Here is a 13559-nt window from a genome sequence, read left to right as displayed (position 1 = left end):
TTTGCAGCTGCTGCCATCTGCCATGTAGATCAGAATAAACAATTTGACAGCAGAGTGATGTTCCTTAGTCACTACTTGTATTTCACTTTTCTGCAGCTGAAGAACTCTTGGAAGAGAAATCTATTCCTTTTGGATTGAACTCTGTTACTACTATATAGAGTTAAAATGTGGCTGCATAGTGATACAGACAAGCAGGATAATAGGAAAGCAGTTTTTTTCAAACATGTTTTTAAAAAAGAACTCAGCCAGGACATCAGCTGAAGACTCTCAAACCATTTTCCCAATGGGAATTTCATCATTTGCTGCTTTCAGAAAGGACAAAAGCAAACACACATTCAGAAAGGATTTCTGTCAGGCAAACAAATGGAAGCAATCTCTCCACCCTTTGCCTTTCTTCTGACTTTTGTGTTTGAGTTAAGGCTGTTATGTGCATTTCGCTTCTTATGTCTGCAAAATATCTGTGTAAGGAAGCATGCCATAATTTTTCAATCCTGTTTTGGCTGTACTTCATATGCCATAGACCAGAGCAAGAAACAGGCGAAGGAAGAAGGTAACAGAGGAGTATTTTAAACTAAGAACTACTACTAAGAATTGCTCTTTCATTCTCTGTCTGTGCCACTGTGACAGGTTTGACTTTAAGCCAGCATCTTATATTACATCCATGTTACTTAAGCCTTCAAAGGATTTCTGCAGAATATCATCTACCATTGTTCTGTGCTAAAGAAAATAGAGCACATGTGAAGAAAATTAGGCAAATTTTTTTGCTGTTGTTAATTCAGTTGTGCCATCAAATGGAACTTCTGTAGGAATTTCTTGTAAGAGCTGCAAACTGAGATCTCGTCATGCAGAGCGCAGACAATTAACAGCTGAAGGAGGGAAAGAAAGAAAAAAACCTTATTTTTACTTTGAGCAGAAACCGTCCGATACTCTCTGCTCTGTTCTGATCTTTTCACAGCAGCAGATCCACTGCTCAGGTTAGCTGCTTTTTTTTCCACAGATGAAATAACAGCGAGTTTGCAGGCTGTCTCTGGCAGGCACTTTTGGCTCCCTCCTACTCTGTCTGCAGTCTCACTGTCAGAACACTCAGGGAGCAGAGCCGTATGCTCCATAATTTATCTTTCAGCCCATCCCACACTCATATCGCTTTGCAGACATGACAAGAGGTGGTAGCAGTTTTAGAAGAGCTGAGATTTTTTATTTTGAATGTGGTTTTTTTTTGCTCGCATTTTTCTTCCTGGAGAATGTTTATTCATCTCCCATTCCTTTGCTTCAGAGGAAGAATGGAAATTTCCAGTGCCAAAGGAAAAAGGATTAGGACTTTGTTTTAAGCACAGGGGGGAAGGCAAGCTCTGTGGCTTTGAATTTTGCATCATTTAGGACTAAGCTTCAGAATGTCATACGGGGACCATTGCTGCAAACCTTCACCTGCAACCTACATCTCCACTGTGGAAGTGCTGCTCTCTTCCTGTAGAACGACCCCACCTCCTGCTTTTGAATCTGCCGTGCAGGACAAGCCTTTTCAAAAGATGCCAGTGCCAGCTTGGCATCCTCCCACTGGCCAATCAGTTGCTGAGCTTGCTCCAGGAAATGCCATCTCACCACCCAGCAGTGTGTCTTACTGTTCAAGGCTAGATGTCATCCTGGCACACCCAGACCAGAGGAAAGGCTTTGGGAGCGCTAGTCTCCAAAGCGTCAGTCCTTCTGATGAGACATCCACGTGCTCCAGTGCTTGCAAGGATCCTTGGGACCACGCACATGAGAGGTCTGGCACTCAGTCTGCATCTGCATCTTACAAGCAATATTCAACAAGAGAAAAAAGTGTTCATCATATTTCCCCTGGAAAAAGGGATCCCTTGAAGCTTGCTTTGTCTTTGCCCTCAGATGTTCTTTCCTGCAAAGCTTCATCAAGCTGGGCATCACACCTGAACGTTGATCTGTCTGCTATTCCAGCTGCTTCTATGCTCCACAGCAAAAATCTGCAGTCATCCCTGGAACCTTGTGATTCGCTGCCACACCAACAAGGCTGTAGCCAGTGCAATGTCCAAATGTCAGACCTCCACACTTCAATGAAGCTTTACATTTCAACGTGCAGCCTGATGATAAAGCCTTTTCGAGCAGGTTCCCATGGAAGCAGTCAGGCTCATCCAAGTCTGCTCATGCCACGATTAGAGAAGGTGCCTGAAACTCCCTGTGGTCTTCCACCACGAACCCAGAAACCAAAACAAGGTTTCCCTTCAGGTGGGTCACCAGCCCTTCAAATCACAAGATTTCATGTGACTTCCTCCAAGTATCCTGGCCTTCCCCAGCAGACTTTATCCAGAGACATATGGCTGTCCCCAGCTGTGCTGACTGGAAGAGAAAATTCAGCTAGCGGGAATGAGATCATGAGCAAGGATTTAAATCCAGAGCTGATTGTCTTTCAGAATTACCCCTCAACTAGGCCAGAGTTTAGGAAGACTCCATGTGATGGTCTAACACCTGCTCACCACAAGGTTTCCAAAATCACCTTGATACTTGCCACTCCTTGGACTGCTGTGCCGATCCAGGTGGTAAGAGAATTTAGAAGAAGCCCAAATCCAACAATCTTTATCAAAACACATGATTCAGATAGAGCTGGTCCACCCATTGACCCTGTGGAGATTGGGGCTGGCCTCTCTCTATCAGTAAACCCTGTTTGCTGCTCAGGATTGCTTTCTAGCCACTGGACAAGATCTGGTTTGAGGCCTTCCCAGGAAACATGCCCTGTAAGAAGTGTACATCCTGACAACCTTGTGACAAAAATACCAGCTCACACCACAGCTTCCACCCACAGAGACACAGCGCGTCCAGGGTGTCCATCTATCGCCGTCAACATTGCAGCCTTTGGAACTGGGAGGAGAGTGGTGAAGATCTGCATTCCATTCTAGGAACATTTGCAAACAGAAGATCTAAGTTGTGCTTGACCAACTGCATGAATTTATTTTTGTATGCGTCCATGCCATGTTCTAGCTCCCTAGAGATGACTTGCAAGACAATGAGAAAGCCGCTTGCGTTCTGCTGTCACCAAGGCTGCAGCTACAGCTTGATCCAAAGAGTGAAGATAAGGACTCTGCTCTGAGCACTAAACAAGGGTTTCATTTTAACCATTTGAGTGCTGTTGTTAACACAGCCCGCCACTGCTTGCAGACTTTGCGTGATTGGGCCATAGTGCTCAGCACTTTGAAGTCTCAAGACTTTAGAGCCAAGAGCTGGTTTTCTTCTTGCTAGGTTGGACCTGATGATCTCAAAGTTCCTTTCCAACCTAGTCAATTCTGTAATTCTGTAGTCAGACTGGGATCTGGGAAAAAATCCTCAGTGTAGTTTTTCTTAATTCTTTTCTGTTTCACTGTTTTCATTTCCTTACGTGTCAAATTATGCGATCTTTCTAAATGGTTAATTCCTGGGTTTGTAACTTTAAAAGTAAGGCTTGGTTTCAAAAGCCAAAGCATTTAAGTGTGTAGGAAGAAATCACTTTTTTCCCTTCTTAGAAAAGGAGAGGTACCACCCTTTCCTGAGGGAAAAGAAACAGAGGGAATTTAATGTCCACAGCAAATTCAGATACCCCAGCAAAGTTTCTAGCAGTGAAACTATGGGGAGTTTCAGAGGAATTTAGTCTGCTTTCAGACAAATGTTCCATAAGTAAATATTTAAATGATGATGTTGTATGGGTGTAAGATTCTGGTCTAACACCTAATACTTACAGGGCAGGGATCAAAACTGCAAATTCTGAAGAAGGAGGAAATAGATGTGAGGAAGCAACCATAGCAGGTATCAGAAAAGAGCAGTTTTATCTCTGCATTTTTCCCATATATATTTCCAATTTCAGATTACTATATTCTTATGCCCAGGAGAAAGCATGCAGTGGGGGGAGGGAAAGAAATTTTAAATACATTCAACATTAGAATTTTGCATATAGATGGTGAGGACAGATGCCAGTGATGTCACCATGGTAGAAAAAAATGTATGTTTTCTTTTTATAAGCAACCTTAGAGTCTTTTATTCCTCTTGTGGTAATTGTATGATACCTTCTCACAACTTTTACTGAAATGAAGCATAGTAAAACATTTTTGTGAGCCTTATATAGTCATGGTATCAAGAACATTTACTTACTTTGCTAAAGCAAATTTCAGATTATTTTTATTATTATTTTTAGTATTTACTTTTGTCAGAATTAAGTCAAACCAAACCTTATTCTTCTCTATCTTAGCAGATAGTTTGGACTTGCTTACATGCTCTAAGTGAAGGTTTTTAAAACTGATAAGAATTCAGACTTTTAGTACATGGTTAGAACAGAAAGATTTTCTGTGGTTTTCCAGCAATCTCAGCAGTAAGCCCATGACAGGCATTGAGGGGCAAAATCTGAGAAGTTTGTTGTACTTGGAAGAGCAAAAGCAGAAGAAGGAAGTGGATTTGCACAAATACCTAAAATATATTTTATTCTAGAGAAATAAAAACTGCTCTTCTTGGAATACAAATTTCTTTTGGGGCTGTGTCATTTTCCAGTGCATATAAATGTGAAGCTGTGGCATCCAAGTTGGAACATAGTTGTGATAATGACGGAAATGTTTCATTCAATATTTCTCCAAAAGCTAGGCCTGGCATATGTTGTCACATAACTGTGTAAATAGTATTTGTTTATTTAATTTTTTTTTTTCTTAATTGGACTTTGCTTTTAATTCTGCATTAACTTGTACAAAAAATGCAGCAGCTATGCAATGAACTCAGAAACGAGGAAAAGCTCCAGAAAGAAGGAAAGCTTTACAATGTTAGTAACTTGAAAATTTGTTCCAGAAAATCTCAGAAATCTCAAAAACCATTTTGTGGTTTTAAGCATCTTTAGAACACTTAAAAACAAATCTGTTTTATAGTGAGTGGCTGAGTCTTTTGTGCTTTTTGTGGCTGAATATCCAATTCCCAAAGATGGGCCTTGATTCTTAATAGAAACAAACTTGAAAGAAAGTTTATACTGCTGTACTCTGTGGGAGACCCCAGTAGGTTACCTGAGGAGGGCTGTGCAGTGTTTTGTATTTGAAATCAATGTGTCTCATTCCGAGCAGGAGTTAGGAGACCTGTCTACAAGTGTGCCAAAATGTGATGTAATTGGTGACAGGCCAGCATTGTGGCATGGGAGTCAATTCTTACTCTGCTTTCAGACTGGTATAACAATTGCTTAAAACATTGTGGTTCTGATTATAGCAATGGCTGTTGTAAGATTTCTGTGTAAAATGCAAATGGAAGTTTTTTGCCTCAGCAGCTCTCCAGGCAGCAGCACTGTGGGTGCTACAGGGGCTGCTCTCCTCTGAGCACATTGCCATTGCCTCCCCTGCAGTGTATGCAGCCCCTTCCCTTTTGCAGCAATTTTCTTTCTGAGCACCAGTTTTCTACTCAGGGTCAAAACCTGGGTTGCCAAGAGCATTTGCACAGACTTCTACTTGGGGGACTTAGTCCAAAGCTTTCAGTAGTCAAGAGGACTTTTTCCCAGTGCTGTAACATCCAAAGGAATTGAGCTTTGAGTGCCCAGTGTCATTTGTGCTCAGTGGGTTTCAGTGGGAGCAAGGCACTGAGCTCTCTGGTGGCAGCTGCTTATGAGTCACCACCCCACACCCCTGCTCTCAGATGTCTGTGTTCTCTTTCTCAAAGGAAAATAACCACCCTTACCAGTAGCTGTCCCTTGCCTTTTTCTTCCATCAGAGGGATATTATCAGGAAAACTTATAGCTGACCCTTTCTTCAGCCATCAGTTTCACTGCTAACAGTTACAGAATAAAAGTCCTGGAGATAAATCTTTTTTGACCAGAAATGGTAGATAAACCATGAAATGTATCAAGAACCTACAGTATTTTTAAAGGAAGATGTGAAACACCAAAATAGAGCTCTATCATGTGGCTCTATGTCCGTGCACCCCAAACAGCAGTGGGTGAGATTCAGGTGATAACTTTTTATTTCTGTGTTAGCAGCAGTGGTGTAAATACAAATGGTAATTATAAGTGGTTTAATAGAGTATTTCAGTAGACAGACCTGGAACCCACATATTTTTCTTCAAAAGAGAAAACTAAATCCAATAACACCCTAAAAAAGAGATCTCTCATCCTTTCATATATTTGATGATTAGTCTAGATCAAAGGACTAAAATTTGAATGACAGAGTGTCTGCTTTCTGGTGGGGCTCGTGTGAAACACAAGGCAGAGCAGAAGCATTAATGTACTTCTTTAGACATTCTGATGGCTTATGAGCCAGACTTGCTATAAACTTGGTCCTGTTGTACAGTGGCCTTTCTCTCTTCTTGACTGCAGTTGCTGTGATGGGAATGGATTAGTATAGAGTGGTTTGAAAATCTGACCTGGGGACTATATTCACCTGTGCATTTTTGTATATATGCAAAATATTCACAGCCCAAAAATGGGCCAGAACGTCAGGCCAAGCCTGGCTGTCAGTCCTCTTACCCAGAGCCACCAAGGAGGGCTGAGGGGTGGCAGCAGTAAAAACTCCATCGAGCAGCTGAAGATCAGGCGTCAAAGCAAGGTAGTGCCTGAAATGTGGGGTCTGTCCAAGGGGATCAGGGCAGGATCAGTGCACCTCAGTGCAGCTCAGCAGGGACTGATGTTCAGGGCTGAGCCTCAGAGAGGTTCCCAGATGGGAGCAGGGATCCATCCAGGGCCTTTTAGTGCAGTCAGACCCTGGCAAGAAGGTATGGATTACCCTGCACATGTGTTCAAACTTGGGAAGCCTCTCCTGCAGAAGAAGCTCTGGGGGGTTAAGCAGTTGTCCAGAGAATGAACATCAGGGCTGATTTTCTAAAGCAGCTTTCAAAGAACAACTTTTCCTTCTTATAAAAACCCACCCTGTTAGACTGCTACAGGATTGTGGTGTTTTGCAAAGCAAGAGTAAGCTCTCTAGATGGTTTTTGTTCCTGTGCACATCTATGGCTTAAAGGCACAGATTTACCCATGTCCTTTACTGGCCCTTTTCCAAAACATTTAGCATTTGTGTTGTTTCAACGATTCTGTTTCTTTCCAGCCTCTTGATTCTTTCACACTGTATCACTGATCTCAAATTCTTCTTCCATCTCTGTTAATTGCACTTTACCCAGGCAAAGTTACTGATTGCAATTTCCCATCCTTGTCCAAATACTTGTGATGCCATGAGCTGACAAAATGGATTACACATTACACTCTGCTGATAAATGCCATCACTCACAGCAGACTGATTTCCCAGTCTGTCCAGCCACAGACACTTCAGAGTGAACCTTATCCATGAGTAGTCTTTGCTCATGTCCCATCAGAGCCTGTAACTGGGGATTTTATCCTGTTGTTTCATCACTGAACAAGAAAAAAGCCTGTGGGCAATTACATCCAATGAAAAAGAATAAATTCCTGTCAACCTGCAGAAAAGCATAGTTTTTTCTTGATAATTGATAACTATAACTATATTCTTTATTCTTTTGCATTTGGCAAAACTGAGTGTAATTGAATGTACGGGACAAGTAATTGGGCATTCATTTTTCTTAATACCAGAACAGAGTAAGGGAACACTGCAATGCCTTTGAAATGTGTGTGAATTAGTTGGAAAATGTGCACATTTCCACAGTGTTAAAAGGTGCAGAGGTCAGATTCTTTAAAACCACATTTGCTATTTGTTATTTTGGATGCAGTCTTTCTGCATCATATTGGCAGAAAGACTGCATTAATTTTATTGGTAAATAAAATCAATGCAGATAAGTTGGAATGATGGCCTGAAAAAATGACAGATGTAATGCACATGGCACAGGTGCAAGCTATGACATTTTTTCAGGAACAATCAGCTGCATAAATGCAGGATGGGGACCAGTTGGTCTGACAGCACTTCTTCTGAAAAGTTTCTGGAAGCTCACAGTAGATTGCAAGGTGAACTTGGGTTCATGGTGTTGTATAAAAGACAAGCACTATATACAGGCACATGCTGAAGATTGCAGCTCGAAAGTCACTCTGTTATCTTCCCAGCCTTCACCCTGTCAGCCTTGTTGCTTACTGCCACTTGTTACATCAAGTCTCAAAATAGGTGGAAGTGGAGAAAAGCCAGAGGAGAGCAATAAGAATAATCAGAATCAAAAAGACACAGCTGTTGTGGGATGATCAGTCAGATCACTGTAGTTTAACCTTGAGAAGACAGAAACTCCAGTATGCAAAAGGTCAATAAACATACACTAGGCTGAAGCAAACACAAAAGGAGTGACCTCCTGAGTGTGGGCAAGAGAGCAGTATGTAACAAGGTGCAGCAATAGCCACGCATTTTCAGGCTAGATGTTGAGAAAATCCTGGTAATGGTTGAGGTAATAAAGCACTGGTGGCAGGCTGCAAAGGCCCTGTTTTGGGAACTCTTCTAAGAAGGAATCATTTGGACACCTGTCAGACATGACAGCGATCTTGGGATTACAAGGATGGCTTAGACTTCTGGAAGTCACTGCTTTGTGACTCAGTGATTGATAAAGACTGACAGGTCACTTTCCTTAGCTAGACCTGTTAATGCTTCTCTGTCTTGCTCAAGACCATGGACTTCTAATAAATAATTTCTAGCTTCTGTTGCCTCCTGTTCCTTTTTTTCCCCTCTCAACTGTACTCTCAGCAGCAGAGTTGATACCTCTTCTCCCATTTATGAATCAAGATTATGGGATAATTAATTCACTGAGAAAAATAATAAACTTTTCTTACAGGTTTATTTAAAAAGCAGTGACCTTGGAAGGTCTGTAGATGAAGTAGAGCAACTGATAAGGAAACATGAGGCTTTTGAGAAGCTTCTGGCATCACAGGATGAGAAGGTAAAAAAATAAACAACAAATATTCTACCAGCTAGAATTCTGTGAGCTAAAATTATTTCTTTTTTTTAATATGGTAACACTTTGACTTGGTGACATGTATGAAATGCCTGATAGGCCTGATATGCTTGAACAAAAGATAAAATGGAGCAGCTTGGGGAAATAAGAGGCAGAGCATTGGAGAACACCTGTCAAAACACTCCATGCCCAAGTCCTTGCAGCAGATAGGAAAACCACTTCATAACCACTTCATAAGCAGAATAGGGAGACTTAGGAAATATTTAAAGCAGACCATATTGTATTATGGATATCAGAAGTTTCTGCTCTTTTTATTTAAAAAAATAGTGACTTTTAAAGCAAGTAAAATGAAGTAGGTATTTTACAAAAGGCAGTAGGCATTTTAACATTAAAAGAAGTTGTCAAATCATTTAAATATCCATTTGGTACAACAGCTGTACCAAATGAGCAGCCTCTCTGCACCTTTGCAATAGCTCCTGAATTGCTCACCTGTGTGTAAAGGAATCTGCCTGGCTGGGGGCCACTGCTGTAACTCCCCCAGGCTAGGGCTAAGCTTAAACCTGCAGCTGTGCCTGGGTTCCCCAGAATGAACTCCCAGGACTTTTGCCAGCTCCCTGCCAGGCTGATGGCTCATTTTGAGAGCTACATTACAACAGCTGCTTTCCAGAAAGCAATAAAATCTGAGCACTCCTGGATGTCATGCTTGCTCCATGACTCCTTGCACTGGATAATCAGTGGCATAGGGACTCCTGAAGCTACAGCTTGAATTGATTTATGTAGCCAGGATGCACCATAGAGTCCAATGACAGTAATGTCATGGATGTAACATAGTGCAGGGTGAGGGGGAATGCTGGTTAACTTCTCCCTGATGTTCTTGGTTCATTACAGAAAAATGAGAGTATTTTAACTATGAAAGGGGCTTGATTTTGTTTCTTTCACACTACTTGGAAGCATAAAAGTAATTTCAGACCTGTTGCCTCCTCAGATGATGTCTCTTCAAGAACAGGCAAGCAGGTTAGAAAAGGCTGATGGACTGGAAGGGCAAAAGATTCAGCACAAACTGGATGTCATTCACAAGAGGAGGCGTCAGATCAAGGCTCTGTCCCAGAGCAGGCGAGAGAAGCTGCAGACTGCCCTCCTTCTGGCACTTTTCTACCAAAACTTGGAAGAGGTAAGAGGGTTTTAGACTGGGATGGGGATGTAAAGCAGAGGAACCACCTGCCTGTATTGGATTAGGTGCTCACTCTTGCCAGGCATTATTGGGTGGATGGATGATCTGCACTGGTGTGGAAACTCCTGCCACACCCATGCAAAAAGATGCTCCAATGCCATTCCTGCTACTGTACTCTTGTTGTGGCACTGTGCATATTGCAGCCACTTCAGTCATCAAAAGCTCGGCTAAAATAAAACAATGGAAAGGAAAACTGCAAGCTAATATATATTTTTCCTTTGGTGGGAAAGAAAATGTGTTTCAAATCAGGATGAACACAAGGTGGAAAGCATTATGGCCTGGGCACCAAGCTTTATTAGTGGGTGTTCACTGAAGGCCTTCAAAGCCCTGCTGTGGCTCAGCATAGCTCTTGAGCTACTGTAGACTGGCTCTGCAGAACATGCTGGTCTCTGTCTCCTGTGCTGGCCTTAGCCCTGTAACTGAGTAGCTCTGCTCTGTCACTGCTGTTGGAAAGACAAACTAGGTCAGCCTTTCAAAGGGCAGCACAACATGTGTGACTGAGAGCTGTGCTGGCATAAACAAGAGCACACAGACCCAGGGGCACATTTTCAAGTGCTCTTGCTGGTCTGGTATTCACCCCTTCTTCTGCTGTGTCCCATGAAATGTCCTCAGTGATTTACAAAACCAGAGCTATTCTTTTTCTTTATTTTTCTAAAATTTAGCAGAAATTATCTATACCCCCAAATATTAACTTGTATTACATGATTATACTTTTACTATCCCATGATAGGAAAGTAATGAAAATCCACCAGTAATGGCCTATCCACCTTTTGGACTAGCAGAGGGGAGTGGATGGTGCCTTGCACGGGGGTTATAATTTCAAAAGAGCAATTTCCCAAAATCCTCTTGGTAGAGAAATTGTCAATGCCTTTCTAGAGATACAATCAACCCATTAGGTAGGAATACTGATGCATTTCTTTTCATCTCTCTGTAATTGTCAAATCAGTGCTTGGGCTGGGGTGCCCCTTCATTTTTGAATCACACACTTAGAGCACAAGATTTGGCCCTGCATAGAAGAACATTTCCCTATTCTCATCCACTTCCTTCACATAAATTCAGCCAGGAGTTCTCTGGGGAGTTTTTGCTCTCAGGTTATGTGCTCATTTACCTCACCAACCTAAAATCTTTGCCTACTGTTGTAGAATGTGAATGTCACCAAGGAATTACAAAACTAAAATCTTAGAAAAAAATCTTACTCAAATCAGTAATATCTTTCTTTCTCTTTGTTGGATAGAATGGAATGTTTAATTAAATTTTAATTCTATTCTGGGTGTGTACAAGTTCATATGTGAGAATGGTCCCCACAGGAATGTTAAATTTGGAGATGAGTTTTGGGTTTGGCTGTGAAATCAATGAGGTCATTGCTTATTCTTACTTATTAAGAGAACAGGACTCATAGCTCAGGTCCCCCTCCCCTGAAAACTCTCTGTCCTGCAAACATGTTAAGTAATTTCTGTAGATCAAACTGAATTTTTTGTGACAGTAGAAACTAGTGATTACTGTCATCACTAAAATTCTTCTAGTTACTCTCCAGAAGCACTGACACAGAGAACTATACACATTAGTACAATGAACTACAATAATAAACTCAAGAAATCACAAGCAGTTTACAAAATAAAACTCGCCCTTCTACAGTAGAAATTGGTGCTTTTGTCCCTCTCAAAGAAGTGAGACAGACTTGCAGACTACACCCTATTGCCAAAAGGTCTGTGGCTCAGTGCTAACCTGGAAGGCAAATGAGCAAGTTGCTACTTAGAAAAATGTGTAGAGTTAATATGTGCTTAAGTTACTGCAGAGGGAATATTGTAAAGTTAAAAGTGTTGATTCTAAAGCTGGCTCTGGGTTTTAATGCTGACTTTGAAACTTGCTCATGATGTTAGTAGTACTTCCTTTCCCTTTCACCCTGTACATAAGAATAAAAAAATACATTCACATCTTTTTCTCAGGGGAATGAGAGAGAGAATTAGTTGTTATCTCTAGATGTCTGGAGCAGGCACATCCCTTTATATACTTTGCATACTTCTGTCATTAAAAAAATCAGTGTAATTTTCAGTTTGTACTTGTGAGGTTACACTGACTGATATTTTGAAAGAGTAAGATTCTGAATTGGTAGAGCCCATATTTTTTATTACTCTCATAGAAATAAGTCTGTTCTTGGGCCTATACTGAGCATAACACTAGTTTTGCTGTTGCCTTCAATAAAGTGAAAATGGCCATCCAGACAAACATTAAATCTTTCCATAGAAAGACCTTGGGAAAACAGATCAGCTTTGCTTCACGTGAATGTGAATGTGGGCACATGGCCAGGAGAAGGATCCCTCACTCTCTGGAGCCATCTTCAACAAGCCTTGAATAATCCAAGGCCCTAAGAGTGCAGATGTTCAGTCTGTCATTAGAGCCACTGCTTTTAATTAAAAAGTAGGAGAGAAATCGACCTTAAAGTCGCTTTATCCTGGGGATTGGTTTGTTTCTCATTCCAGCTGTATGGATGAGCCTCCATGCAAATGAGGAGTCACTGAAGTGACACTGAAGCATGAGTGTGTGGCTGGGAATGGGAGAAGGCCATCGAGGAGGGTGTTGGAAATGCAAGTTTGTCGTGGCCTGTTGGAGTGTCTAACTGGGCTTTGGAGGGAAACAGTTTGTGGAGAGCAAGCTGCTAGTGAGAGCCATTTCTGTTATTGTTTATGGACTCTCAGCAGCTGAAACAACATTTCAAATCATTCATTAACAGAGAAAATCCTCCAGCTGACAAGTCTTGTGTGCACAGAGTGCACAGTTCCACAAGGACAGCCAAGATATTTTGAAACTAATAAAGCTGCCCTTCAATTTGCAGCTCTTGTGTTGTCAAAACATTGCATTACTTCAGTGCTCTGAGGACAACAGGATCAGTTACAACATTATGCCAAGTGTTCAGTCCCCAGTGTTTTGATGGATAGAAAATATTTCTTTCCATGCTAAGGGCTAAAGTTCAGCAGAACTTCAAGAAAATTGTGGAAAACTTATTATCCTATTCTTCATTTTATTCCGCCCTTTAAAAAAATTAATTTCCTAAGAGAAACACATAACTTTTGCTTTGTTAGCTCTCATAAATCACCTGCTTTTCTGAGTCTGAAATTCCTGACCAGACCATTTTGAATTTTATGAAGTATAGAAGCAAATGCAGTTGTATTTCCTTTCAAATAATCTGACTTGTGCTTGGGCCCTGTCTGCAAATCTTTATTTGTGTTGCATTTTTCATTTACATCTCACAACACCACTGACATGAGGAAAGGTTAGTGCTGTTTTATAGGTGAGGCACTGAATTCTAAAGAATCTTTACACAGTTTGCAGGTAGGTGAATGGCAGAGATACCAGATGAAACTCAGAGCCCTAAACCCCCAGAATCAGTTGTCATAATCTCATTTTAAATATATACCATGCTAAGGCTCAGGGATTCTCTCTACATAATCTATAAGGCTGTATAATCTGTTAATGCCTTGTGATAAAATCTGGGATATTCAAG

At 41.3% G+C, this 13559-nt stretch overlaps 2 protein-coding genes across 4 annotated transcripts in view; one reads left to right on the top strand and one right to left on the bottom strand.

Annotated features, from left to right (window-relative positions):
• MAPKBP1 (mitogen-activated protein kinase binding protein 1) overlaps window positions 1-13559 on the bottom strand; it is a 529170-nt gene that overhangs the window by 310416 nt on the left and 205195 nt on the right. The window lies entirely within an intron of this gene.
• SPTBN5 (spectrin beta, non-erythrocytic 5) overlaps window positions 1-13559 on the top strand; it is a 96207-nt gene that overhangs the window by 48201 nt on the left and 34447 nt on the right. For all 3 annotated transcript variants that reach the window (XM_050975224.1, XM_050975222.1, XM_050975223.1), the window contains exons 38-39: window positions 8707-8811; window positions 9812-9997. In XM_050975224.1, the coding sequence (XP_050831181.1) occupies window positions 8707-8811; window positions 9812-9997 (291 nt within the window). The remainder of the gene's footprint in view (window positions 1-8706; window positions 8812-9811; window positions 9998-13559) is intronic.

Source organism: Serinus canaria, chromosome 5, assembly GCF_022539315.1.
Source record: "Serinus canaria isolate serCan28SL12 chromosome 5, serCan2020, whole genome shotgun sequence".
NCBI lineage: Eukaryota > Metazoa > Chordata > Aves > Passeriformes > Fringillidae > Serinus > Serinus canaria.
Note: the sequence above shows the minus strand (reverse complement) of the source record. Positions and strands in the feature narration are given on the sequence as shown.